Source organism: Meles meles, chromosome 1 (assembly GCF_922984935.1).
Source record: "Meles meles chromosome 1, mMelMel3.1 paternal haplotype, whole genome shotgun sequence".
Classification (NCBI taxonomy): domain Eukaryota; kingdom Metazoa; phylum Chordata; class Mammalia; order Carnivora; family Mustelidae; genus Meles; species Meles meles.
The window spans coordinates 205,608,156-205,635,983 of NC_060066.1; the positions used below are offsets into that span (position 1 = coordinate 205,608,156).

Here is a 27,828-nt window from a genome sequence, read left to right on the forward strand (position 1 = left end):
CCCTCCTTTCCAGCCCGGTGCCAGCCCTGCCCCTTTAAAGACATTCCTGAGGGCGTGGCTTCGGTGACGTCAGCGCGGGGCATGAATGAACACGAGCCGGTTCTCACCGAACTTCCATTAAGGACTGGGGCAGGAGGCGAGAAGTTGCGCGCGGGCCGCGGGCGGGAGCGGGCAGCGGGCTGGAGCGGGCAGCGAGGCGGCCGTGCGGGCGTGCGGGACCAGGGCGCCAAGGACCCGGCCGGGAACGAGGAGGCGGCATGGAGCGTGTGGAACCCCGCGCCTCTCTGGCCCTGCTGTGGGGCTGCTTGCTGGCCGCGGCCGCCGCGGCGCAGGGCAAGGAAGGTGAGTGTGCGCGCGGGGCCGCCCCGGCCCGCCGCAGCCCGGGCGGCCCGACCCCGGCACCCCGAGCCTCTCGGAGCCCGGCGGGGCGACGCGCGCAACTTTGGAAACCGATCTGGTGCCGCCAGCCCCGGCGTGCTGGGGTCGGGAGGGCGCGCGCGCGCCGCCTTCGCGACGAATCTGGGACCCCCTGCCCCAGGGTTAGGGGGCCTCCGGGGACCAAGGGGTGGCGGCCGGGCGCGCGGGGCTCGGAGGCCATCGGGAACGGGCGGCGGCGCCGGCCACGCGGTCGCAGTCCCGCTGTCGGCTTCAGGAACGCGTCCCGATGGGGGCGCGGGGGTCCCTTGGAGAACGGGGTGTCTGAGGAGATTTCCTCGAACTCAGCCTCTCGGTGACCTGTCTTCCCTAACCCGCTTGCCCCGATTTTGCGGAGAAGCATCCCTGTGGGGGCCCCTCGTTTTTGGGGAGGGGTATCTTCGGCCGGCAGGGAGCCCCCAGCGGAAGCCCCTGCTCCCTGAGATTTTCTCCACGCCTCCCTTTGCCTCCAGTCGGGCAGGAGAGTATGGGGGGAGTTTCGGGCCAACCTGCCCACGCAGAGCCTCCCTGTGTTCCCAACCCGCATTCCCAGGTTCGGGGGTCAGGTTCGGGGCCGCGAGTGCGGACAGGAAGTCCCAAAGTCAAGCGTTCTGAGCTAGGGGTGACTCAGAACGAGGAAATGCGGCAGGTGGGGGCGCGGTCTCAAGGTGTGGAGCCGTCACCCCAGGGCCACCGGGGAGTCCGGGCATCCGGGGGTGGGGGACTGAATCACCCACCCCCGCCCCAGCGCTCCCCGAGCGGCGCGGGGTGAGGGGCCGGCGGACTTTGCCCTGGGTGGGGCAGGTGTGTGACTGGGGGCGTTGCCCCTCGGCTAGGGTCGCAGAGCGGGTGGGGGGGCTCCTGCCCTTGGTGGAGGACCTTCCTGTCCTACCCCGGCCGAAGCCGGCTTCGGTTTCCAACAGTGAGAGCAAGTTTTCCCCGTCGACCTGGGCAGAGCGAGGCTTCCGCAGGCTCCAGCAGGGGGAAGTGCCGAGGAAACGCAGCGAGTGAGAAGTTTCCTTGAGCCTTGCTTTCTTTATCTGCCTCCCAAAAAGGGGTGGGAGGTTTTGCTTTTTCCAGGTTGGGAGCAAAAGAGGACTGAGCTGGAACTCTTGGAGGTGGAGGTGGGGGGCGCATCCTGTCCCAGTTCCTGGATGGGTCAGGGCTCTTGGTCCCAACTTGCAGGAGTGGGCGGCAGGGATTGCTGCCATCTCCAGTACTCAACCCTTTCCCTACCCGAGGGCTTTTGGTCCTCCCCCTTCCTGGGGGACTGTGTCTGGAGAGAAGGGGAGAGACAGCTGGTATCACTACAGGCTTTTCTGGAAGGCTGTCCTGGGGGTGAAGGGATTAAGCAGGACCCACACTACTGAGCTGCTGAGCGGCCCTGCGCAGCCCTGGTCGCCAGCCTGGAAGCCTGTAGCCGCCCCGTCCTTGTGCCCCCATTGTGCCCTCCTCATCCTAGCCCACTAGCCCCCCCCCCCCATGGGATTAGGGAGGAAGAGGGTGTGTATTGGAGAGTCCTGGGGTGGGGGAACATTTTAGCTTCAGCTCCAAGAGTCCCGGTGAACAACTCCCGAGATATGCCCGCGGTGGTGGTGGTGGTTGGAGGGTGGGGGGTGTTGGCCCAGCTGGCAGCTGCTGGTGGGTTCTGTTCTTTGCTTTTCGGGCCCAATGTGGTGGATCTGCCTGGGGGTAGATGGGAGGTGTGTGGGGGGGGGCAGAGAGTAGGACACACAGACCTCTTCCACCCTTAATAGAATCTGCTGCTCACTTTCCTTCTCCTTTCTCGCTTCCTCCCTGTGGGTAGAGGAGCGAGAATGTATTTGGAGACCCAGATGGACCCACATGGATTCTCAGCAGCCACTGAATCTGTCCTCTTTTTGCAGATGGGGAAACTGAGGGAGACCCAAGCCAAGCCCTTGCCAGCCAGGGCCCTCTGCTGGTGTCTAGAGCTGCTGGAGCCCAGGTCCCCTGGCATTGTGGTTTCCGGGCGATTTTCCTGGGAAACAGAATAGCTGGGCAGGGGTGCTGTGGTGCCGATGAGGTAGCTGTGGGCAAGGGGGCTGGAGAGTGCTCCCGGGCCCTGGAAAGTCCTTGGCTGGGTCATTCTGTAAGAGCCCCGTTTGCCCTCTGTTCCCTTCCCCCCCACGGAGCCCTTGTAGTCCCCCCCTTTCTTTAGGAATTAGCTGGTTTCGGTTAAGTGGGATGTGGGGAGAAGGGAGGTGACCCCCGGTAGTGCTGTGTTTGAGTGAAGAAAGCCATTTGACATTCCGAAGGCAGAGAGTCAGGGAGGGAGGTTTCCTGGGGGTGGTGAGAGGGATGAGGGCTCCTGGATGAGCCTGCTGAGACAGGGCTTATCAGTGAGCCAAGGGGCTCCCAGGCCCCCCACCCTTTCCAGGGAACCCTCTGTCCCTGGAAGAGCTCAGGGAGAGAGAGGGCCCCTGACCAGCCTGGGCTCCGTTCCTGGTGATCGGTTCTAGGGAATTTTCAGGGAGGGGGTTGTAACTGGGAGCCCCCTGGGGAGCCTCCTTCCTGTGTGAAGGCTTCTTTTCTTCTCAGATTGAGCCCCGTGATACTTCTAGAGCCAGGCCAAGGGCTGGAAGGGGAATGCGCTCTGGCAGGGGTGGTGGGGTCCCTCTGGGCCAGGTTAACCCTTCAGAGGCTGGGAGCCCTGGGCCACCTCCCTCAGAGGCACAAGTCTGGGAAGAGGGGATATACAGACCTTTTGGGGGGCACTCACCATGTTCCTTCCACCCACCCAGCCGGAGCCAGGAACCCCCAGATTCCTTCCTTTGTAGCCAGAACATTCCATTTGCTAGTGGGGTGAGTGAGTTTTCCAAGCCTGGGCCCCGGGCATGCCCGAACAGATCTGCACCCCTACCCCACCCGCTCCGGCCACCCTCCCCTATCCCCATAGCCTTGGGACAGGTGCCACATCGGATTTCCTCCTTCCGGTCTGGGCTGCAGGGCCCTTCCTAGAGAGATTTGGCCCAGGTCAGCAGCGGCTGGCAATGCCTCCCATCAGGCCTGGGGGCCTTCAGCCCAGGGGAGGAGGCCGTCCTGACCCCAGGAGGTTTCTTAGACTCCTCTCTCTAGCCCCTCACTCCAGCCTCACCCCTAAATCGGGCCCATCTCTGCCCCCTGCCTACCCGGGTTCCGCCCTTAGAATCACTCTTCCAGATCCTAGGCCCGAGGAAGGCTGCTTCTTGAGGCTGTATTCCTCATGCTCCAGGGTCCAAGAAAGTGAGTGCTTGGTCCCCCCCCCAACCAGGGTTTTACCCTCTTGATGGGGTGGGGGGGACAGGACATTGTCTAGGTTCCCTGCCTGAGCTCTCCCAGTGTCCTCTCTCTCTAGGGAAGGTGACGCCTATTGGCAGTGACCTGGACTTGACTTACCCAGGGTCTTGGGTCTTGGCTGTAGCCACTGGGCCTGGCAAAGAGCCAGGAGTGGACTGATGGGAGCTGCCCAAGGGCAGGGCTGGATTTCGGGATGCCGCTGGTAGTGTGTCCCTCCATCAGGCCCAGATGTATCTCTCCTCCCTCTGGACCTGGAAGTCCTCTCTGAAGGTTTCCATTTCCGGTCCCCCAGGCACCGCCGGCAGGGCCGTAGCCAGGGTGTGAGGGACAGGACAGTGGGAGCGACTTTCCCAGGGACGGGACCTCGCCAGCTGTGTGTATCTTTGGGCCCCTCCTGGAGGCCCTGTGGGTTCAGAGCTTCATCCTGCCTGCTCTGTGGCTTTTGTGGTGGGGAGATCAGTTTCCAGAAACCCCCCACTCATCGTCCCCCCTCCTCCCCTGGAGCTGTTCCCACCTGTTAACAGCCTCTCAGAATGCCACGGGACATGTATGTACATCCGTGTGCTTCTTGGCTTGGGTGGGGTGGGGGCGTCTCATGCTGGGGGCGGGGATGTGGCAGGGGCAGACACGGGAGCTCCCGAGCCCCACATGTGTGTGAAGTGCTGCCGAGGGGCTTTGTTTCCGGAAGCAGCCGGGCAGGCGTGGTGTCGCTTACCAGCCCTGCCCGCCCAGCTCTCTGCCCAGCTGCTGTCCCCTGCTGGGCTGAGCTCTGTCTTACACTACCCAGCTGGGGGCTGACCCCGAGAGGGGCTGGCATGGCTGGAGCTGTGGCCTGGGAGACGGGGACCCTAGTCCTCCCCCATCCTGTCACATGGCTTTGATTGGGTCTCCTCCCTTGCCTGGGTCCCTGGTCTCTGGGATATAGTGGCCCCATATAGTGGGCTCTCTCTATGACAGCTGAGGAAGCCATCAAGGCTTCTTGGGGCTCCTGGGGGACTCATCTTTCCCACTGGACCTGGGTCCTGGACACACACACCCTCCAAGCTCACAGGTCCTCCCTTCGGTCTCTTCCAGTTGTACTGTTGGACTTTGCCGCAGCTAAAGGGGAACTCGGCTGGCTCACGCACCCATATGGCAAAGGGGTAAGCTTTCAAGGTCAAGCGGGGGCATGGGGATAGGGAAGCTGAAGCCCAGGGAAGGTGGGGCCAGCCTAAATCCAACAGCTCAGTCCTAGATCAAGCTCCTGCTTCCCACACCAGGCTCAGAGTCCGGGGCAGGGAGCTGGGGGTTGGAAGGTGGGGAAGGGAGAGGCAGAAAGGGCTGGAGAGACAGCTGGAAGCCCCGGCTGAGCAGGGACCCCTGGATGTCCAGCGGGCCAATGCTCAAGAGGAACCCCCTCTAGTTTCCTCCATCTACCTCTTGGGAGGAAGGGGTTAAAGGCTTTCTGTCTTCAAAGTCCCAGCCCAGAAGGTGAGGGGTAAGGGAGAGACAGGGAACAGTGGCTCCCAGGTCCCCATAGCCCCAGGAAGCCGGATCCAGTTCCTTCCTGCTGGGCCCCTCTCCCTTCTCCCCCAGCTGTTACTTCCCCTTCCTGCTAGGGGCTGAATTTGTTTTGCATCATCCCCACCCAAGACCTGCCCCCCTTCCCTGCCCAACTGTCACCAGGACTGGAGGGCAAGACCCTGGGATCCTTTTCTTGGCTTTGTGTGATCTTGGGGGAAGATACTGATGCTCTCTGGGTCTCAGTTTTTCTCTCTGTATAATGGGCCCTTGCTGAGTTTGTCCTGGGGCCCTGAGCCAGGGAGAAGTACGTTTCCAGGGGACTATTTGGGGCAGTTTCCATTACTGGCCACATCTGTGTGAGTCATGTGCTTGTCCCTGGTCACCTTAGCCCCCTGTAAGCCTGAGATACAGCTCTGTAGATTTCAAGGATCCTAGAATGTCCACCTGGGAGGGAACACAGATCACCTAATCCAACACTCATTTTACAGGGTGGGAGACTAAAACTGAGGCTCAAGAACGTTGGCGTGAGGCCTTGGCCAATGTCCTGTGGTGTAGCCCAGGCTTCTTTTCCCTAGCTCCTCTGCTTTCATTCATTCATTCAGTCATTGAGTCATTCACTTGTTCATTCAACAGGTGCTTTCCTGAGCACCCACTCTGTTCCATGCAGGCCCTGGGGATACAGTAAATGAATCTGATGCAGTCCTTGCCCCAGTGAGCTCAGAATCTAGTGTTGGGACAGATGTAGGTATCAGCACAGAGGTGCCAAGTGCTGTGATATAGGGATGTGGAGATTCTGGGAGCCAGAGGGGTGCACTTGGCTCAAGTCTTCCCAGAGGAGACGGAGCTCATGTTCTGAGGATGACCTGTTCCCAAAGCTAAGATTTAAAAACTGTTAAGTGTCGTCCTGATGCTCCACTTGCTACCTGGGCATTGCCTCTGGGCCTCAGTTTCTCCCTGGGGACACACCCACACTCACCTGTGTCCCCCCTCCCGCGCACAGTGGGACCTGATGCAGAACATCATGGACGACATGCCCATCTACATGTACTCCGTGTGCAACGTGGTGGCCGGTGACCAGGACAACTGGCTCCGCACCAACTGGGTGTACCGCGGCGAGGCCGAGCGGATCTTCATCGAGCTCAAGTTCACTGTGCGGGACTGCAACAGCTTCCCCGGGGGTGCCAGCTCCTGCAAGGAGACCTTCAACCTCTACTACGCCGAGTCGGACGTGGACTACGGCACCAACTTCCAGAAGCGCCAGTTCACCAAGATCGACACCATCGCGCCCGACGAGATCACGGTCAGCAGCGACTTCGAGGCGCGCCACGTGAAGCTGAACGTGGAGGAGCGCTCCGTGGGGCCGCTGACCCGCAAGGGCTTCTACCTGGCCTTCCAGGACATCGGCGCCTGCGTGGCCCTGCTCTCCGTCCGCGTCTACTACAAGAAGTGCCCCGAGCTGCTGCAGGGCCTGGCCCGCTTCCCCGAGACCATCGCGGGCTCCGACGCGCCCTCCCTGGCCACGGTGGCCGGCACGTGCGTGGAGCACGCGGTGGTGCCGCCGGGGGGCGACGAGCCCCGCATGCACTGCGCGGTGGATGGCGAGTGGCTGGTGCCCATCGGTCAGTGCCTGTGCGAGGCCGGCTACGAGAAAGTGGAGGACGCCTGCCAGGGTGAGTGGCTGTGTGGGGCTGGCGGGGGATGGGAGTGCTGGGGGAAGGGGCAGGGGCTGGGCTTCTGGGTTCTAGTGTTGGCTCTGGCTGCCTGGGGACCCTGGGAAGGTCGTCCCGGCTCTGACGCGGCACGGTGGTTCTGTGAGTGGGACTCCCAGAGCCATCCCAGATTTCGGTTTCCTCATTTACGGGTGGGTTCAGTCATTCACTGAGAAGGAATAAATAGAAAAACCGTGTGCCGTGGAGGTTATGAGCAAGGATTCTAGGGCAGACATGCCTGGGTTCATTCAGATCCCAGCTCTACATTCCGCTGTGTGACTTCCGGCCAGTTTCTTAACCTCTCTGTGCCCGGTTGCCGCCTCTGTAAAATGGAGAGGAGCACAGGGCCCATCTCGTAGGGTTGTTATGATAATCACATGACCTAATGCCCATGGAGTGCTTAGCTCAGTGCTTGACGCGTAAGTGCTTTTAAGTGTGTTTGTTATTTTTGATTCATTCCACAAATATAACTTCAGTATCGGCTATATACCAACACCGTGGATGCATGGTCCCGTCCCCAGAGCTCGTTCCATCTCTGTTAGCTCACCGCATGACCTAAGGCAAGGCATTTAACTTCTCTGGGTCTCAGGCTGCTCTTTGGTACGTAGTGGTGAGGGAATTGGACCCAGGATTCACACGCTACCTCCCAAGCTGCACACGACTGACCTGGCAAACTTTGGAAAAGTGTCTGCATTGAGGTCAAAGTGGAAGGCAGGTGCAGAGTCTGCCCTCCATGCCCGACCTTCCCGAGGGCCGTGACCCAGGTTCTCCTGACAAATCTCTTCTGCAGATGACAGATAGAAGCCAGAGGGGGGCCCGATTCTCCGGGACTATGTCTGGGAACGGGGCCTGGGCATTAGGGAGCTCGCATAGGGAGGCTGTGGCTTGGCACGGCCAGGGCCAGTGACAGCGGAAATCTCTACAGCAATGTGGATTTTTTCAATGGGTGGCTTTTTCTAGAAGTGGCTGTGGGGCAGGGCATTTGTGGAATGCAGACCAGCCGTTGGAAGGCCAGCTCATCCGTGCTCTCTGGGAATTTCTTTGCTGAGATCAGCGGGATGTTGAGAAACTGGGGTTCAGTCTTTGCGGTTCCCTGTACCCACTGGGTGATCTTGGGTGAATCTCTCTTCGTCTCTGGCCTAAAATAAGAAGGCTTTCTGCTTGGTTTTTAGCTATAGATCGTGTGACAGACGAAATAGGTTCAAATGTTGGAGGAGCCCAAAGCCTTTTCTGTTAGGCTCCATTTGCCTCCTCAAACAAACCCTCAGAACCTTGCTAACACAGTCTGTGAACCCCTGGATGAGAAGTTCCCTAGTAGGCCTGCGGTGTAGTCCCTGCCGCGGCCCTTCGTACTACCCCATTGTCCTTCCAGCTCCCCTATGCCGAGTCTCTCTTCTCTCTTCCCGAGGCGGCCCCTGCTTTAGGTGACCTCTGGTGCACACTCCCAGTTTCAGACAATGACTGTGGGGTGGGGGGGGAGCCAAGGCAGCCCAGTGGGTCGAGCAGGCTCCTCCCACATGACATCCTCACACAAGAATGCAGGGGTGGGGGGTGAGGGGCAGCTGAAAACTTTCCACAGGCTGGTGATTCAGGCCCTGCAGAGATAAGTGGACGATGGGGTTGGGAAGGTTGGAGAGGGGAGACTCTCTCCAGTAAGCGGGGGGGCAGGCTTCCTTCCCCTGGAGGTGGAGGGGGGTCAGGGTTCTGGCATGCTTTGCTGGTGAAGAACTGCGTAGGCCCCGGGTTGGGAGGACTGGTTTCCAAGAGCAAAATCTTTGACTTTGCTGGTGGACCCAGACACCTGTTGCCCGACTTTTTCCTCCTTGAGATCCCTCAGCGTGGTTCTTAGGGGCCATTGGTGTGGCTGGGAAGCCCCAGCCGGGCTGCTCCGATCCCTGCAGGCGTTTGCAGCAGCACCCCCGCCCCCCCCCACCACGCCGCCGCCCAGACCATGGGTGCCAGTGGAGATGATAACAGGAGCTCCTGCAGACAGGTGCCCTCCACGGGCCAGCAGGAGCCAGGTGGGCACTTTCTTGGCAGGCTTGCTGAATCGGGCCCACCTGTCCTCATGGCACGTCATAGACAGGAGACAGAGGCTCAGAGAGGTGGAGAGACTCGCCTGGAGTCACACAGCGATGTGTGGTCACAGCAGGATTTGAATCCGGGCGATGCAGCGTCGCCCAGGCCGGAGGATGGGTCAGGAAATGGGGCGGGAAATGACCAGTTCCTTTGGAATCCCTGACTCAGCTCCTGGCCAGCGGACAGAGCAGGAGCTCACTGTGCAGCCCCCGGATGGCGGGTCCTGGTGTGGGAGGGTGGATGGTCGGGGGGCCGTTACTGAGCACACGGTGGGAGAAATGGAGGCAGGTGCAAGGCTGGCCCTCCACAGGGGCATGGAGCCAGATTCTCCCACTGGGGCTTTTTACTGATGACAAATCATGCCCAGAGAGGGGTGTGGATTCCCTGAGGTCACCGAGCACCTGGTCCGGGTCATCTTCAGGGCTCACTGCTTTTCAGGGCTCTTTCCCCAGGAACCTTGGCATTCAGGAAAGAGTTAAATGGACAACAGAAGGGAGGCACCTCCCAGGTGCTGCGATCGGACAGGTGGGCACCCTGCCCAGAGAGCTCTTGGAGATATGTCAGGAATGAGCCACCTTCACTCTGGGCCCCCACCCTGCCCCCGGCCCTGCCTGGGGGACAGTGGAGTTGCTCAGACTGACTGTCCTCTCCCCTGGGGTGGCTTTGTTTCTGCTTCCTGTGTTGGCATCGGCCACTGAGCTGCTGGGGCCCTGCCTGGTGCCTCAGCCGTGGGCACTGCCGGCCAGGTGAGCAGGTGGCCAGCGGCTCTGGCCAAAGGCTCAGCCCAGCAGCTGGGAGGCCGGAGCTGGAGGTGGGCACCGTGGGGAATTCCGTCTTTGGAGGCTCCTGCTCCTTCAAGGGGCCCAGCCCCCTGAGGATGTCTCCTCTCTAATTTCTGTCCCCTGGTTCGTAGGGACACCCCACCCGGTCCAGGCACCAGGCTGAGCATTTCCTTTCGTCTTCATAAACACAGAAAGGCTGTGGACGTTAGCTCTATTTTATGGATGAGGAATCTGAGGCCCAGAGAGAGGAAACGATGACCAGAGACCAAAAAGGGGGGGGGCGTACGGTCCACAGCTCCCTGCCCCTGGTGTGTGTCCTTCTCATAAGTTGTGTGCCCTTGGCAAGTCCCCTCTGGGTCTCATTCAGCCCGCCTGTCAAAGTTGGGGGGGGGGGGTTGGACCCTGGCCGACTTCGTGATCAGAATCTGCCTCCTGTGACTTTCACCCCAAGCCTGGGAACCTGGGTTGCCCTGGGAAGCAGCTGACTGGGTGACCGAGCAGGGTCCTCGTACTGGATCCTGAGCGCCTTAGGCCCGGCCCAGGGTCCACGGCTGATGGGGAGGCTCTCCCTGGGCAGGGGCCAGCTCCGATCAATGTGGTCTCAGGGCAGGTTGGCCCCAGGCTGTGTGGGGAGCAATCACCAGAAGCCCCACTCTATCAGGATGTGACTGAGCCCCAGGCTGGGGGCTCTGTGAGCTGTGGACTCGGGCACGTCCCTTTCCGGGCCTCATTTCTGTGGTTTCCTCTGGCCCGCTGGGGTGGGAGTCCTGGAGGCCCCCCCCACCCCCCGCCCCGCGTCCTACCTGCCCCACCCTCTGCTCGCACCGGGCTGGCAGCTCTGTGGGGTGGCCCCTCCCGCCCTCTCCGGAGGTAAATGGGGACTAAATGGGTCCCCAGAACGGAAGGAAGGAGGCAGGGAAAGCAAACAGAAGATAAAAGGCTGGTGGTGGGGAGACAGCAGGAGGTGGAGGCTGGCGGGGGTGGGGGTGGGGGGGCTGCGCTTATCTCAGGCTCAGGAGAGGAATGTGCCTGAAGATAGTTCTCCCTGGGCGTCTGTGAAGGGGGCACAGTGGGGCCATGGGGACATCCCCACATGGGGCTGCCGGGGCCGTGGCGGGGTGGGGGGGAAGGGGAGAAGCCACGGGGTCAGGAGCAGGAGCGAGCAGTTCCCTTCGTGGGCAGGGTCGGTGACTTCTGGGTCACCATTGGCTGCCTGTCGGGGCATAAGACAAAGTCCACACTCTGCCTCCGTGGCCTGGGGAGGTGACCGGCCCCAGGTGAATGGCCACTGTGACCTCTTGACCCCATGACCTCGCCACTACCGGTTGGGGAGGTGGCTGGACCTGGGGGGAGGGGCTCCACCAGGGGCGAGATTTGCGTCACTCCGGAGGGCGTATGTCCCTAAGTCACTCCACGCTGCCACCTGAGAGGCGGGCATCGGGAACTGGAAAAACCGGGGTGCAGCTCTGGGTGCAGTCGCTGTGGCCCAGTTCCCCAGCTTAGTGTAGCCCAGGCCCGCCAGGCAACCTCGAGCCAGAGAAGCCGTCCACAGGTGCGCCGAGGCCAGGCTCTGCTGCTGGGCGGGGGACGTCCTGGGGTGCTGTCCCCGCAGGGTCTCCCAGGACGCTGTGATACTACTCGCTCCTGGGGCGAATGTTTAATCTGCGCGTCCTAGGTTTAGCCGTTGACTCACACCTTCATTCATTCATTCATTCATTCACTCATTCACTCACCCGACCCTCCACCAAGCCGACAGAGAAGGTAGCTGCACCCCGACTGTGTGCCCGACGCTGTGCTGAGCCATGGGTCCCAGAGAGACGGGGCCCCATGCCTGCTGCCAGTCTCGCAGAAGGCTCTCCTAGGAGCAGGAGTCATTTCAAAGGGAGCCCGAAAGCCGAAAGAAAGCCGAAAGCCGGGCTGTGAACTTCCCCGAAGAAGCAGAAATGGGTGTTATCTGCCTCACCGTCATATCCCAGATGGTACCAGACACGTAGGAAGTGCTCCGTTTCTATTTGGTAAACATAAGGTTGAGTAACAGATGCCCCCCGGGGGCAGAAGAAGGCCAGAAATTGGGCAGTCCAGGAGGGCCGGGGAGAGGAGCTTGAGCAGGGCATTGAAGGCTGCATAGGAGTCCCCGGTCGGCTAGGGGACCGTGGGTATTTTGTGCACGTGGGTGGGTTTGGGTGTGTGTGAGCACCCGACGTGTGCCCAGAATGTCAGCAGATCCAGCCAGGCAAGGTCAGAAAGATGCAGGGGCTTGCTGGTGTCCTCACCGTGAACTCCGGGGCCCCCCGAGCGCTGGCCCACTGTGGCAGGGTCCCGGGGACAGCCCCTCGTGGTTGTGCCGCTGGAGGAGGGGGCAGCGCCTTCTCGTTCAGGCAAGCACATGCCTGTTGACGGGGCCTGTCCGCTGTATTATCTGGCATATCCGCAGCGGAAATCTCTCCAAATTCCCTCTTTCCTGCCGGCAGCAGTCAGGCCACCCCCGGGCTCCGGGTCCAAAGCATGGAACCTGACGCTTCCCTCACCCCACCTTCCTCCTCTTGGCATAGGACTGGGGGGCTGGCCACGTGGGGGGCAGCTTTGTGGGGGGTTGCAGGTGGCTAACGCCTTTTTTTTTTTTTAAGATTTTTATTTATTGAGAGCACAGAGGGAGAGCGCGAAGGAGAAGCAGGCTCTCTACTAAACAGGGAGCCCCATGTGGGGCTCCATCCCAGGACCCCGCGATCCTAACACGAGCCGAAGGCAGACCCTCAACGACTGAGCCACCCAGGCACCCCCGGCTCATGCCTTCCTTTAGAACCAAGCCCGAGCCGTGGGGACTTGAGGTCCTCTCCCCAGCCTGGACTGGAAGGTGATTCTGGGGGTTCCCCCCAAGCGCCCTGACTCCACTGGGCCTGGACAGCTGGAGTCAGTCCTTACCTGGAATATACACAGGCCCCTCTAGGGCCAAGTCAGGGTACTCGGGGGAGTTGAAATCCCAAGGTAAAATGGCCCAGCTCTCTGGAGTCTCATTTTTACTTGAAGATCTTGGGGGAGAGAGCTATTTTTGTAACGTGACAGATACATAAGGAGGAATGCAGACTACACGGGAGGGGCGCCTAGCTGGCTCAGTCGGTGGAGCACGCGACTCTAGATCTTGGGGTTGTGAGTTCGAGCCCCACATTGGGACAGAGGTTACTTAAAATTAAAATCTTAAAGAAATACACATGGGTTGCTGCAGGACAGCAGGAGACTTGGTTCCTCAGTCAATGCTGTGGGGTTGATTCTACCGTTTCTTTGCATAGGCTGTGAACGTGCCGTGTTAGAAAGACCTATGTTGGGGGGTGTCAAACCCCCCCCCCCCCCCCCCCGCTGCTCTGAAATCATTCTTGGGATCTTTGGGCTGTTAAAGCGGGGCAGGACTCCTCTCCTGTCTCTCTTCAGGCTCGTATCAGAACGTTGGTTTCTCTCTGCTCCAAAGCGAGGTGTGCGTGGGAGGAGAGGGGCTCAGAGTCAGGCGTCCTGGGCCTCGGGTTCCTCCCCTCCGAAGTGGAATGAATGATTCCGTGTCCCCGTCTGACGAGCTTGTTGTGAGGACTGAACGAATGTCAGGTGTGTGGTCTGGGAGCTGCACATCGTAGGTCCCTCGTCAGCAGCGGTCACTGTTTGTGTTGCTGCACAGAGCGGGAGTGGGTCCCAGGCCCCCTCTCTCTTAGGCGAACGCCCTCAGGGCCTCTGCTGCGGTTCTGAACTGGCAGCGGCACGTGGTGGGACAGGCTTCTCACTCACGGTGGCGGAGAGCGGCTGCCGAGGTGTCCTTGGAGTCCTGTCCCCTGACTCCCAGTCCTGCTCCCCACCTCCGCTCACACAGAGAACTGGACAAGGAGGGAGACTTTGTCCAAGAATTTTCTCAACAGTGTGGATCTAACTGTGCCATTTGGCTCTCCCTCAAACCTTCAGTCCTCCAATGGCTCTCATCGCCCCTGGGTAATGTCCTGGCTCCCTGGCCTGGCATTAAAGTCCTCGTACAGTCTGTTCCCTGGAAACCTCTCGGCCTTCTTGCCTCCTGCTCCCCCCATTTATGGCCAGAAGGCCACTGATACTTTCTTTGTGAGTCTTGCTGTTCCTTACCTCCCCCTTCCAACATTTCTGCCCTGCCGAACTCCTACTCAGCCTCTAAGCCCCAGCTGAAATACCCCACTCTGATTCCTCAGCCCTCCTTAGCTCTCACCTACCCCTTTAGGGCAGACGTAGTCATGCGTTCCCACTCCCTGAGCTCAGGGGCTTTGGCTCATCTCAGGGTCCACGTCGCAGAGTGATATCCTGAGGTGTCTCAGGACGCTGTCTAAGAATAAGATGGAAGCGGGTACAGTAGTGATGGGGTTCCAGAAGAGGTCCCTAGGGTGACCCCCCCCACCTCTGGCCATTCGGCCGCTGCCCAAGCCCTGAGCAGCCCTGCACCGTGGCCCTGTGTCTGGGCAGCTTCCTGCCTACGAAGCCAGGAAGGGGCTTGGGGCAGAGGCAGGATAGGGTGGTGGGAGGAAGAAGCCTCTGGAGTCAGGTGCCTGAGCCCCTAGCCGGCCCGGCCCGGCCAGGACAGGACCTTCCACCGGGGGAGGAAAAGCCGCTTCCTGGCTGCCCTTGTGAGTGGCGGAAATGACTCGGTCCTGGGAGCAGCTCCACAGAAAATGCTGGGGGCCCGGCCTCGCCTGCTTCCTGGTGGCCCAGCCCCGGAACGGGAAGGCAGCCGGGTCCTGGGGTGAAGGGGACACCCGCAGGGGTGGTATCCTGAGTGGGCGTGCCTGGCCGCTGGGCTTGAGGCTGTGGTGACCGTCGGTCAACAAAGGCCCGCGGTGAAGGTGCAGTTCCTGCCCTGGGTGGCTGGAAGCCGAGGTGGGGACCCCTCGGGCTGCTCTGCAGGGATTAAAGGGGACGAGGGTCCTGGGGTGAGATGGAGCCTGAAGTGCCAGGCTCGGGCATGGCCCTGCTGGGGGCCGGTGGTGCGTGTGCAGAGGGTTGGAGCACGGGGTGAGGCACTTCCTGGGTGCCCAGCTCTGGGTGCTGGGTATGCACTTTGTCATCACAACCTGGTTGGCCAATGAGAAAACAGGCCCCGAGAGGTTTAGCAGCCTGCGTGGGGTCCCGCGACGAGGTCCCACGAGAACAGTCGCTTTGGGTGGGACGTGGTTGAACCGATGTCCATCCCTGTGTCCGCCAGCCTGCTCGCCTGGATTCTTCAAGTCCGAGGCGTCTGAGAGCCCCTGTTTGGAGTGCCCCGTGCACACGGTGCTGGCCCCCGAGGGCGCCACCTTCTGTGAGTGTGAGGAAGGCTACTTCCGGGCCCCGCAGGACCTGCTGTCCATGCCCTGCACTCGTGAGTCTCGCCGTGGGTCAGGGAGGGTGTCTGGGGGACAGTGTGGGGGGAACGTGGCGTGCTGCTTGACAGAACCAGGCTACCCGGCTCTGAACTCCGGCCTCTGCCCTCCACGCAGGCCCGCCCTCTGCCCCGCACTACCTCACGGCTGTGGGCATGGGCGCCAAAGTGGAGCTGCGCTGGACGCCCCCCCAGGACAGCGGGGGCCGGGACGACCTCATCTACAGCGTCACCTGTGAGCAGTGCTGGCCCGAGTCGGGCGAGTGCGGGCCCTGCGAGGCCAGCGTGCGGTACTCGGAGCCGCCGCATGCGCTGACCCGCACCAGCGTGACCGTCAGTGACCTCGAGCCGCACATGAACTACACCTTCGCGGTGGAGGCCCGCAATGGGGTCTCGGGCCTGGTGGCCAGCCGCAGCTTCCGCACCGCCAGCGTCAGCATCAACCAGACAGGTGAGGGCCAGGCGTCAGCGGGATGGCCACCCAGGACTTGGCTGTGTCCGGAGGGAGGCGGCAGCCCGTGGTTAAAAGCCGCAGGCCGTGGGATTACCTCTGAGCTCCGCGGCCTCTCTTAAGTTCCTCACCTGTCAAATGGGAGTCGTGGTAGGGCTCTCGAGAGGATGCAGTAAATTACCGTGTAGAAGGCTCCTAGGACAGTACCGGTCCCAGACAGGGTATACCAAGAGTCAGCTGTGCTTGGGTTTTATTACGTATGCGCTCATGAATACTCAGAGGGCGCCCCGATGGGCCAGCCCGCGGGGCCCCGGGCCTGCAGCTCTGTGCCCTGGAGCCAGAACAATCCCAGCTTGGGATCTGGAGAGCCCAGGCTGTGGATGGGGTCGGGTCTAGGGGTGCTCACCCACACACCCCGCAGCTGCCCCCGCCGTGGCTCCTCACGCCCCTCCCCCATCCGCTGTCCTGCGCAGAGCCCCCCAAGGTGAAGCTGGAGGGCCGCAGCACCACCTCGCTGAGCGTGTCCTGGACCATCCCCCCTCCGCAGCAGAGCCGCGTGTGGAAGTATGAGGTCACCTACCGCAAGAAGGTAACTCCGGGGTCAGGGCAGACCCTGGCCGGGCTGGAAGCAGGGGATCAGACTGGCCACATAGATGGCTTACCGCATTCTGCTGATGAGGACACTGTGCTCTAGGGTCTTCCGAGAGTCCCCACTCCTAGACCAGCACAGCAGAGAGTGGTGGCAGAGAAGACACGGTGTTCTGGAGTCCCCAGAAGAGATAGTCAGGGTTGGGGGGACAAGTCAGGAGATCAGACACACCTGGGTTTGCGCCTCAGGTCATGCCTTTGCTGGCTGGAACCTTGAGCGACTCACTTCATTTCTCTGAGCCTCCGTTTCCTCCACGGCAAGAAGAGCGTCAAGGGGCGCCCTGGTGGCTCAGTCGGTGGAGCGTCCGATGCTCAGTTTCAGCTCAGGTCACGGTCTCAGGATTATGGGATCGAGCCCACGTTGCATTGGGCTCACGTGCAGCAGGAAGTCTTTTCTCCCTCTGTCCCTCCCTGTGTTTGTGCTCATGCCCTCTCTCAAATAAATACTTTTTAAAAAGATTTTATTTATTTATTTGAGAGAGAGAGACAGCGAGAGAGGGAACACAGGCAGGGGAAGCGGGAGAGAGAGAAGCAGGCCTCCCGTGGTGCAGGGAGCCTGATGAGGGGTTTGATCCCAGGACCCTGGGATCTTGATCTGAGCCGAAGGCAGAGGCTTAATGACTGAGCCAACCAGGCGCCACTATAAATAAAATCTTTTAAATATATATACATACATATATATATATATGTGCATATATATATATATATATAAAATTAAAAAAAAAAAAAGAGCATCGAGTCTGCTAACATTAGTGACCTGCTTTGCTAGGCTGAGCTGGGGGTGGTCTCCGGTGGATGGAGCTGATGCCTCCTCCCGCCACCCTCACCCACAGGGGGACTCCAACAGCTACAATGTGCGCCGCACCGAGGGCTTCTCCGTGACCCTGGATGACCTGGCTCCGGACACCGTCTACCTGGTCCAGGTGCAGGCGCTGACGCAGGAGGGGCAGGGAGCCGGCAGCAAGGTTCATGAGTTCCAGACGTTGTGTGAGTTGGGCAGCCGGGTGTGAGGCGGGCCGGGGCCCTGAAACGGGACAGCTGGGACATGTGGGAGGAAGAAGTGAGTCAAAGAACTTAGAAATGTCCCCTGCTCCTGGTCAGCCAGGGCCTAGGAGAGCCTGGCGGGGATCAGCTCCGAGTCTGGGGAGGGTGACCCAGGGACATGCATAAAGGGCAGTGTTGAGAAGGAAGGACATGGGGTCCAGCATTGGCAGACCCAGTTCAAATCCTGTGTCGTGGAAAGAATCCCACACACCTGACGGTTCCTGCCGTATTCCCTAGGGAAGACTTGTCATTTATCGTCTATGAAATGGGAATAAATATTCTCACGAACCATCACGAGTAAAGGCATCCAGCACATGTCCCTAAAGTGGTCCTTGGGTGTAGAAGGGGCATTGCCATGATTTGGAGTGCGGGGGGCTCCCAGCTGATGAGCTGTTCTCCCCTGACAGCCACGGAAGGATCTGGCAACATGGCGGTGATTGGCGGTGTGGCCGTTGGCGTGGTCTTGCTTCTGGTGTTGGCGGGAATCGGCTTCTTCATCCATCGCAGGTCTGTCAGAGCCCACGCCTGGGTTCTCCAAGGGCTGAGGTGGGACTCAGGGCGGCGTGAATCTCGGTTTCCCGTCTGGAAAATGGGGCTGATGGCAAATCTAATCCCTGCCTCCTGAGGACTTGGGAAGATGCGGTGAGCGGTCAGGTGCCCAGCACAGCGCCTGGCACGCCGTGGGGACTTGGGACATGGCAGTCATTGTCTTTGCTTTCGTTAGTAACGGTGTGTCCACGCTTCCTCTGGTCACGCAGGCAGGAAGCTCTGGGAGCTCTAATGAGGAAAGCCCTCATTATGGCCACTTACGGGGCCATTACGGGGCGTTGATCCCAAGGAGGGAGCCCAGTTTGCTCATTTCCTGCCTGCCTCTCCCACTGCCTTCCCTGCACCCTCTGCCTGCTGAGCGGACTGCCCAGCGCACCAAGCCCCCGCTTAGGACTGGAGATGGGGGCATCTGGAGGCTTGTGACCAGAGCAAGTCACTGACCTACCCTGTGTGTTTGTTTCCCTGTGGGGTTCTCTTAGGAGGAGGCTGCGGACCCGCCAGTCCTCAGAGGATGTTTACTTCTCCAAGTCAGGTGAGATGCCGTGGCCTCCTGTGCCCGCCCGCACCCTGCCCTGCTGGTCCCACAGGCCCCCCCAGCTCTGTGGTGGAGATGGGGCAGCTGAGGGGGTCCCCAGGGCTTGGCGGGGGAGGGGGCTGGGGCTTCCTTGAGCAGCTCAGAGGGGCCGAGCTGGAAGCTCAGTGATCATCTCCTTCTCTTCCTCTTGGGGGACCCCTCCCAAGGACCCCTCACCAAACTGACCCTGCCTCTCTTTCTCCACTGCAGAACAACTGAAGCCCTTAAAGACGTACGTGGACCCCCACACGTACGAGGACCCCAACCAGGCGGTGCTCAAGTTCACCACCGAGATCCATCCCTCCTGTGTCACGAGGCAGAAAGTCATTGGAGCAGGTGAGCGTGGCGCCCCGCGGAGGGGCCTGGGACCAGTTGGGAGCGCCCGATGGCCGGTGGCCAGGCTGACGGGGCGCTCCTCCCTCCTCGTGTTCCCACAGGAGAGTTTGGGGAGGTGTATAAGGGGACGCTGAAGGTGTCGGGGAAGAAGGAGGTGCCCGTGGCCATCAAGACGCTGAAAGCCGGCTACACAGAGAAGCAGCGGGTGGACTTCCTCAGCGAGGCCAGCATCATGGGCCAGTTCAGCCACCACAACATTATCCGCCTGGAGGGCGTCGTCTCCAAATGTAAGCACTGGCCCTAGGGTTGGGGAGGGGACCAGAGTGAGGGGATGCGGGAGACCCCCGTTTCCCCCGCAGGATCTGCCCACCCAGAGTGGGGGTGAAGAGGGATTGCACCCTCGGGCTGTCAGACAGGGGTTAGCTGTGCCCCCCCCCCCGTCCTGCCCCGTCTACACCCCTGGCCGCCTCCTCCCCTCACACCTGTGCCGTCCTCTGCAGACAAGCCCATGATGATCATCACTGAGTACATGGAGAACGGGGCCCTGGACAAGTTCCTTCGGGTGAGGCTGTGGGTCGGGGCTGGCCGGGGCCCGGGGCTGCCCGGGGTGCGCTGGGGGGTTCGGGGCCGGCAGCGGGGAGCGCTGGCTGAGGGCCTGTGCTCCGCAGGAGAAGGACGGCGAGTTCAGCGTGCTGCAGCTGGTGGGCATGCTGCGGGGGGTCGCGGCCGGCATGAAGTACCTGGCCAACATGAACTACGTCCACCGCGACCTGGCCGCCCGTAACATCCTGGTCAACAGCAACCTGGTCTGCAAGGTGTCCGACTTCGGCCTGTCCCGCGTGCTGGAGGACGACCCCGAGGCCACCTACACCACCAGCGTAAGCGCTCAGGCGGCTGTGGCTGCCGGGGGTGAAGCGGCTTCTACGCTGCCCCAGGTCCCCTCAACTCTGCCCCCCCCCCCCCCGGTGTGGGCTCCACGGGCGGGAACACCCCCAGGCCGCACGGACAAGGGGGGCTCGCTGGAGGGCCAGCGGTGACAGGGCTGGGGTCCCCTGCAGGGTGGCAAGATTCCGATCCGCTGGACGGCCCCGGAGGCCATTTCCTACCGCAAGTTCACCTCCGCCAGTGACGTGTGGAGCTACGGCATCGTCATGTGGGAGGTGATGACCTACGGCGAACGGCCCTATTGGGAGCTGTCGAACCATGAGGTAGGCCCCCGTGCCCTGCCCAGCCTTCCCCTGCCCTGACCTGGAGCCCTTGACTCCTTTCCGCACCCGGAGTGCGGCAGCCGGGCGGAGAAGAGTTGGGGGGGCTCACTTTGCTCTGGTACATCCGGTCTGCGTTTATCGGGGGTCTGCTGTGAGCCAGGCCTTGTGCAGGGCTGCGGAGCCGGTCCCTGCTTCCGGTCGGTGGAGGGACATGGAAACGGGTAGTGGGGAGGGCAGGTGCCTTCCAGTGTGCACACACCTGCGTGTGCCTGTGTGCGTGCGTGGGGTGTGTGAGTGTGCCCGCAGGGCCGGGAGCCTCGCGGGAGCAAGGGGAAGACCCGGAGCGGGAAGAGGGCGCTCGCTGGAGGGAGTGGCTGGTATAGATGTCCCGGGGCTGGATGGAGGGAGGCTGGCTGTAGGGCACACAGCGTGCCTGCTGCCCCGGGGTGCCCCGGAGGGAGCAGGGTCGGGAGCCCCTGCCTCTGTGCAACCCCAGAGACAGCCCCCTCAGCATCCGCCTTCTGTGACTCTGACGCTTGCGCGTTGGGCTCAAGAAAGAGTGCTCGTCCCCTCTGTGTCTGGGGCTCGCCTTCCCTCCTTGTGCCCAGCTGCCCGTGGGGGCCTCCCCAGGGAGCCGGCGGGGCTTTGTTGGCCACGCGGGGCGCTGCTGACCCCCCGGCCTCCCCAGGTGATGAAAGCCATCAACGACGGCTTCCGGCTGCCCACGCCCATGGACTGCCCCTCCGCCATCTACCAGCTCATGATGCAGTGCTGGCAGCAGGAACGCGCCCGCCGCCCCAAGTTCGCCGACATCGTCAGCATCCTCGACAAGCTCATCCGGGCGCCCGACTCCCTCAAGACCCTGGCTGACTTTGACCCCCGGTTAGTGCCATAGCCCCCAGGCTTGGCGCCCCCCCTCCCCCCAGCTCTACCCCTGAGCCGCTTCGGTGTAGCCGCCGGCCGGGGCCGGGGGCCGGGGGCTCGGGGCTTCCGCATGGGCTCTTCCCCTGTACGGGGGCTCGGAAGAGACTAAGAGACGCAGTTGACATACAGGAGAAATGCGTCGGGCCCTGCGCTCAGCGCCGAACATGTTTTAACTCATTCGGACGGCCGATGAGATGGGTCCTATAATTACCTGCCTTGTGTTGATGAGGAAGCTGAGACGGGGCGATTAAGTATTTTATGCGCTGGCAGCTGGCCAGGCTGGGGCTGTGCCTCCAGGAACCTGAATCTGAACATTTTGTTATTTTGTGTTTATTGGTGCTGGTGTTGGCAGGGGGTTGGGGAGGGGCCCAGCAGGAGCTGTAAACACCCAGTGCTTACAACATGCCAGCCTGTCGCCCTGAACCCTACCCGACTGGGCTTCTCTGTTGTCCAGATAAGGAAACTGAGGCCCAGGGCAGTTGGGAGAATCGCCCAGGTTAGGGAGCGGCGTGGCGGTGGGGGGCCATGCCGCAGCCGCTCACCTGCAAGTGGTGACCCCCGTTTCAGGGTGTCCATCCGGCTTCCCAGCACCAGTGGCTCCGAGGGGGTGCCCTTCCGCACGGTGTCCGAGTGGCTCGAGTCCATCAAGATGCAGCAGTACACAGAGCACTTCGTGGCGGCGGGCTACACGGCCATCGAGAAGGTGGTGCAGATGACCAATGAGTGAGTCCGGCCCCGCCTTCTCCCCACCTGCCCACCACGCCCCTTCTTCCCCCTTAGCCCTCCTTTCCTGTTGGGAGACAGACGGGTTTCCCAGGAAGGGCAGAGCTAGACTGGCCGCCAGGAATTCTGGGCGCTCCAGCCTGGCTCCCCACCGCTGTTCCTGCATCTTTTTTCCAGAATGGGAAAATAGAGTCACTGTCATAATCAGAGCAGTGTTGATCGTGGGCTGACTGTGTGCCAGCTGTGTGCCCAAGCACTGGGAATCAGGCCTCAGGATGATTTGGCCGTTGGGGCTCGTTCATCTCCCCACCAGGGGATGGGATGGGGAAGTACAGTGACTTGCTCAGGGTCTCATGGCATCAGGGACCACAGAGGTCATTAGTGGAGAAACTGACGCCCAGAGAGTACATTACCTGCCTAAAGTCACACAGCCGTTTAGGGGCTGCATGCCTCTCCGGGATGCTGAAGAGAAGTGGGCAGAGCCCTTGGACTTCCTGGCTGTTGCCCAGGAGAGAGTGCCATAGCCCCTCCCCTCCCGAGGACCTCTCCCCACATGGTCGTCAGGCTGCCCTGTGGGAGCCCTGCTCTCCCCTCCAACGTCAGGGACCTTTCCCGGCATGGCCTTGGCAAGGACACCTCTTCCCATCCCTGGTGGGAGAAGACACCATCCCCTTAGCCTTTTGTGCCTCTAAAAATAGTGTCAAGTCCCAAAAGCCCAGCTTGTTTAGGGTCCAAGGTCAGGGCCGGAATGGGCCCTGGGGCTGGGAGGTTTTGGGAATCACATGGAAGGGTCCACCCGGTTACAGAAGTTCTGGGATCTGGGCCTGAGAGCAGGAACATTCTCCAGGGCCTCTGAAGACCACAGAGCTGGCTGGTGATTGCCGGCCAGAGCTTCTTAGACTGGGCTGTGTCTCCTCCCAGGGGACGGGGAGTCAGACAGGGACAGAGTGAGCCAGAGGGAGATGGATCCCAGGATATCTTCTGTCTCCAGCCAGCAGCAGGGTCCCAGGCTCGAGCTCTGCAGTTGTGCTTAGCTTCAAGCCCCACATCTGCCATGTCCTAGCAGGAGTCCGTGATCAGATTAGGTTCCATCTTTGGGCCTTGGTCCCCGGTTCCCTGCTGTGCAGAGTGGATAGGTGAGTGCAGGGGACATGCCTGGTATACAGTAAGGGCTGAACCCATGTCACTCTCCTCCTCTCCTCGACCCCCTTGCTCTCAGCCCGCAGCCTGTGGGCAAAGGTCAGGGTTCCTGCACTCCCCTCCTTTTGCCTGGGAACCTGGGACAGCCCCTTGGCCCCTCCAGGGGCTCCCACCAGGGACAGCACAGCTACTCTTGTGGGTGAGCAGAGCAGAGGGCAAGGAGAAGGGCTTACAGGAAACACATGTTCTTAGAAGCTTCCCGAAATAGCCCGGGGTGCTCCTCGGCCAATTCCTTTCCCACGAGCAGGGACAGAGCTGTCTTGGACGGATGGAGGCTGTGTGTGCGCGTGTGCACTGTGTTTTGAAAGGCCTGAATAAAGGCAGGAAGTCATTCCACGCTCCTCTACCTCCTACCAGCTCGGAGCTCGGTGGCGCTCGGAGCTGGGGCCTGCGTGACTCACCACCTCTGCCTCCTTCTTTATTTCAAATAAGTGAAATGAATGGGGAATCTTAGAGCACTTATTATTTTTTTTTTTTACCCCGAAGGCTGTGTCTGCACATGCTGGGAGTCCCAGTGGGAGGCAAGGAGTTGGTCTCAGAACTTGGCACTTTCCCCGATGGGGTCAGGTCAGAGTTTAGGCTTCAGTGCTCCCCCCATCCTCCGCTCCCGTCCCTCCCCGGGGGGCCGGCTGCTTGCCACCTTTTCTCAGATTGAGCATTCACCTTGTTATTTTGGAGTTGCTAGAGTTTCCAGCTAGACTGGTGGTTCTGCGTGTCTTTGGGGGAACTAAGGAAGCGGTAGATATTGTAGCCCAGAAAAATGCCCGGTCCAGCAAGAGGCCCCATCCAGTGTCTGGGGGGATGCAACACAACTTTCTGGGAGGGGAGCCCAGGCCATTGGGGCTTATGGTCACCACGTGCCCTCAGCATAGACTTGGGCCTCGTGCCCTGTTTGCCGAGGGAATGAATCATTGATGCGGGAGGCTCCAGGAGCCCTCTCTCACTGCTTGTGCCCAGGGCCAGTACACAGCAGGTACTCCTTTGAATTTCCCAGAACGAGGGCCGGCGTTGAGAGTGCTCAGGAAAAATGTAGCCTCGGTCGTGTGTCTGGGAGTGGTAAGAGGGAAACTGAGGCTGGGGTAGGAACAGTCTTGGGACAGTCCGTGACTCATCTTGTGTGCCTCTGTGGTAAGCAGATGTGGCACGGAAGGTGTCAGGGTCTCTCGTGTGTGAAAAAGACTGGAGCTGGGATACGTGGCCCAGGAGCATCTGAGCAAAGCTTCCCATTTTAGATATGCAGAAACTGAGGCCGAAGCTTTGCGCAGTGGCAGTATCGTAGCCAATGAGGTTTATCCGAGGCGCGATTATTGCTAATTGAAACTGAGGCCGAGTAACAGGACAGGACCTGCCCAAAGCTTTGATGAAGTCCAGGACTAGAATTGGACTTCTTGCCTCCCAGCCCAGGGGTTTTGCTTCCTCGATGGGCCTCAGGAGCAATCTTGGCTCCCACCCCATGGGATTAACTACACCAGTATGGAGGAGGGGCCCGAGGCGGCCTGGGCAGTGGCCCCACGTTCACTAAAGCAGCCATCAGTCATTCAGCAGATACATCCTGAGGACCTACTGTGCGCCAGGCCTATCCTGGAGCCCAGGGGACTAGGTCTCTGCTGTTACTCTCCTGGCATTCACTTAACCCATTGGTTCTTAAATCAGACACCAGGGACTTTGGGACCCAATAAGATGCAGACTCCCTGCCCCACCTTCAGAACTTCAAGGTCAGTGATTCCGGACTTGGGTCCAGGATCCTGCCTTTTTGGGAAGTGCCTCCTTCCCCAGGGGTCTGAGTGTTTCCCTGGGAGCCACACTTGGAGACCTGCAGGTGTGGGGGAAACAGCACTACTTTTTCAGCAGGCCCAGCTGTCTCGGTTAGAATGGCTCGCAGGGGTGGGTTAGGAAGTTCTCCCCGGTGTCTGATGTCTGGCCTTCCTGCTGTGGTGGGGGCAGCCAGCCCCTCCTGGGGGTCCCTGAGCCACCCTCCCCACGCACCTGGGGCTGCTCTTCCCTGCCCAGCACCTCTCTGAGGGCTCCCAGAGCCTGTGGGAAAGTCATGTCTCCGGAATTGCAAACAGGAGCTCCTACCGTATAATTAGTCTCATTTATAGCCAGGAGACGGCCCATAAAAACCTGGGTGTTTTCTTGGGTTTGGGCTGGTGGGTGAGGGTGGTGGAGGAGAGAAGTCCCAGAGTGAGCAGTAAACGTCCTGCTCCAGGGCTCCTGGGAGCATAAGTGGTTTTACAAGGGGATGGGGAGGGGCACGGAGAGGGGGGCAGGAGAGGGCTGTGGGCTCCTGGGCACATCTCCCCATCCGGCTCCGAGGCTGCCGTCCCACTCTGCCACCCATTTCCCGGGGTCTCCATCCCTCCGGTTAGGTACTCATCCCATTTCACAGGCGAGGAAATTGAGGATCCTAAAGGAAAAACACGTGCCTTGGGGTGACCTGGTCACCTGATTGGGGGCTGCAAGCTCCTGTCCTTAGCAGCCTGCAGACAGAACTTGAACCCTGGAGGTCCCCGTGCAGAGTGTTTCCTGAGTTCTTCGTTGGTTGTCTACAGCAGGCGCTCGGAGGGAACAGCAGTGGACTAAGTGGAGGCTGGGAAGAGCTGTGAGCAGCAGCCCTAGACGGTCCCTGCCTCTGCTCCCCTGCACCCGGTGATGGCGTCCGTGCTGCCCTGAGGAGGCGGCCTTAGCTGGGGACAGTGAGGACAGACCCAGGCTGGGGGAGAGAAGGCATTTGTTCACAGCTCTTCCGAGTTCCAGCTCCTCCACCTCCTGGCTGTGTGACTTTGGACAAGTCGCTTTACCTCTCTGAGCCTCCAGTGTTCAGCTCTGCGAAAATGGCGGTGAAAAGAGCACCTGCTTCACAGATGGTGGTGATGGTGGTGCAGATTGCATGGGGGAGGGAAGAACTCACAGAGTGTGTGCTTTCGTCACTTTCCGAACTTTGTCGACGTTAGCAAGCCTGCAGGGTGTGGATCCTGGCCTCGAGCCTCTGCCCACCCTCCCAACCCGCCCCCCTTTCTCCCTCACCTCTCCCCAGCCAGCCCCTAACTCCCTCTCTCCCTCCCTGACAGTGACATCAAGAGGATTGGGGTGCGGCTGCCCGGCCACCAGAAACGCATCGCCTACAGCCTGCTGGGACTCAAGGACCAGGTGAACACAGTGGGGATCCCCATCTGAGCCCCGGCAGGCCGCGAACCCCCTTGGCCAAGAATACTTGAAGAAACGGAGTGGCCTTCCTGCCAGCTCTGTGCTGGGCCACCAGGGACCTTATTTATTTCTGGCTATTCCTTATTGATGGCACCCTGAGGCCTCTGCTGGGGGGGAGGTCTTGGACAACAGCTAAGCCTAAACTGGGGAGATGCTCAGGGACCCCAAGCTGGGGGCCTCTTCGTCTACAAAGGACAGACTGCCAAGCACTTAGCAGGCGCTGCCATGTTCCCGGCATCCCCTGGGGCAGGAGCCCCGCCAAAGCATTTGGACAAACAACACAGGACATTTCCAAATGGATCTCCCTTTCGCCGTCTCAGGAGGTGGAGGGGTTGGCCTGTGGCCACGTGAACAGGGTACCTCCGGCCCCACCGCCAAAGGAGAAGAGGACAGCCAGCAAACTCAGCTAGGCAAGACCCAAAGTGTCTCCCCGGTCTCTCTGGTGCCTTCCTCAGCACCCCCAGGCCCTGTCCTCAGCCCCAGCGGGCCGAATCTTGCTTCCCCAGGGCCCTCGAAGGATGCTTGGTTGCGTTGAGGTTTTTTTTTTTTAAATATCTATTTTGTACTTTGTGGGAAGTATGTGTGTGTGTGGCAGGGGGCCCGGCCAGGGCTGCGGGGCAGACGGTGGCCTGTATCAACACATTCCGAGGCTGGGGACGGGTCCATCCAGTCTCCCTCCCCTTTAGACATTCACTAGTCTGTCAGTGTTACTGATTCTGTTTTTGTTGGGTATTTTTTTTCGAAACTTAATTTATTATTATTTTTTTTTATATTTATTGCTAGGAAATGACTTATTTCTGCTCTGGAATAAAGTTGCAGATGATTCAAACTCATCTTGGTTTTGAGTCTCTGGGGGAGCCGCGGGCCCGGAGAGAGGCCCTGTGGGTTGGAAGTGGGGGGTGGGGAGCGCACCCTGAGCCCTTAAACGGACCTTCTCGCCTTAGGCACACACATCGTGGAACCGTGGGAGTGGGGGTGGGTGGGAGGTGGGCAGGGGCCCAGGGAGCAGGCCCTGCCGAGCCTGGCCTCCATGCCAACAGGCCTCTGTCACCTTTGATCTCTAGACTTCAGGAGGGCTGGGAGACAGGAGAACGGTGAGAACAGCCACCAGCCCCCTCCCACACGTCTCTGCGGGGCTTGTTGAAATAGATTCTTCGACCATCCGTGTAGGACTCTGAGGTTTATAAAGGCTTCTCACAAGTTTTGGCTTGTTGGAACCTCAGTACTCTTTGAGTTTTTGTGAGCAGCCCCATTTCACAGAAAAGGAAAACTGAGGCTGGGCCCCGGGACAGGGCTTGCCCAAGGCCACACAGCAAGTTAGAGGTAGAGGCCAGAATTGAAAGTAGGGCCAGGAATCCCGGTTAGATGCCTTTCTCACAGATGAGGAGACTGAGGCTCAGAGGTGGGCGGTGACTTGCCTAAGTCACATAGCAGGAAGGAGCGGAGGGTTTGAGAGAAACTAGAGTCCTTATTTCAAACCCTGAGGCTTCTCCATGATCCCATGCTGCAATCCCTGCATGCCAGGGGTCATTCACGGTGACGTTAGGACAGTGTCATCCACAGGCGACCAGGGACATGGACCAGGTGAGCAGAGACAATCTGGGGCAGAGAAGGAAGGCTTCCTGGTGGAGGTGGCCCCTGAGCTGAGCCAAGGAGGGATTGTAGGGACCAGTGGGAATTAACCAGGGAAGCCGTGGAAGAGGACAGTGCAGGCAGAGGAAACTGGGGTGTTGAAGCCAGATGGTTGTGTGAGGGGGAACCCCAAACACTATGCTGTTGTTAGGGTATGATGTGGGGGGCCGAAATGCTCTCCAGGGCCTTGTC

General features: G+C 60.4%; 1 protein-coding gene and 1 pseudogene across 1 annotated transcript; both read left to right on the top strand.

Moving 5' to 3' along the window:
- The first annotated feature begins 133 nt into the window (after positions 1–133).
- EPHA2 (EPH receptor A2) lies at positions 134–26,822 on the top strand. The gene is made up of 17 exons (XM_046016360.1): positions 134–342; positions 4,786–4,853; positions 6,215–6,884; positions 14,985–15,140; positions 15,259–15,591; positions 16,065–16,180; positions 17,073–17,226; positions 17,691–17,790; positions 18,312–18,364; positions 18,617–18,742; positions 18,844–19,029; positions 19,243–19,304; positions 19,411–19,620; positions 19,801–19,950; positions 20,639–20,832; positions 21,442–21,597; positions 25,869–26,822. Exons 1-17 carry the CDS (start codon positions 258–260, stop codon positions 25,972–25,974), a joined length of 2,925 nt encoding a protein of 974 aa, XP_045872316.1. The 5' UTR covers positions 134–257; the 3' UTR covers positions 25,975–26,822.
- On the top strand, positions 24,051–24,172 carry LOC123927808 (annotated as a pseudogene).
- Positions 26,823–27,828: the final 1,006 nt, after the last annotated feature.

Excerpts from the sequence above, each read along its gene's own strand:
- EPHA2 (XM_046016360.1), top strand. The coding sequence starts at position 258 with ATGGAGCGTGTGGAACCCCGCGCCTCTCTGGCCCTGCTGTGGGGCTGC. Across the intron at positions 17,791-18,311 it reads GGCTTCTTCATCCATCGCAG|GAGGAGGCTGCGGACCCGCC; the intron begins GTCTGTCAGAGC and ends GGGTTCTCTTAG. Across the intron at positions 19,621-19,800 it reads AGGCCACCTACACCACCAGC|GGTGGCAAGATTCCGATCCG; the intron begins GTAAGCGCTCAG and ends GGTCCCCTGCAG.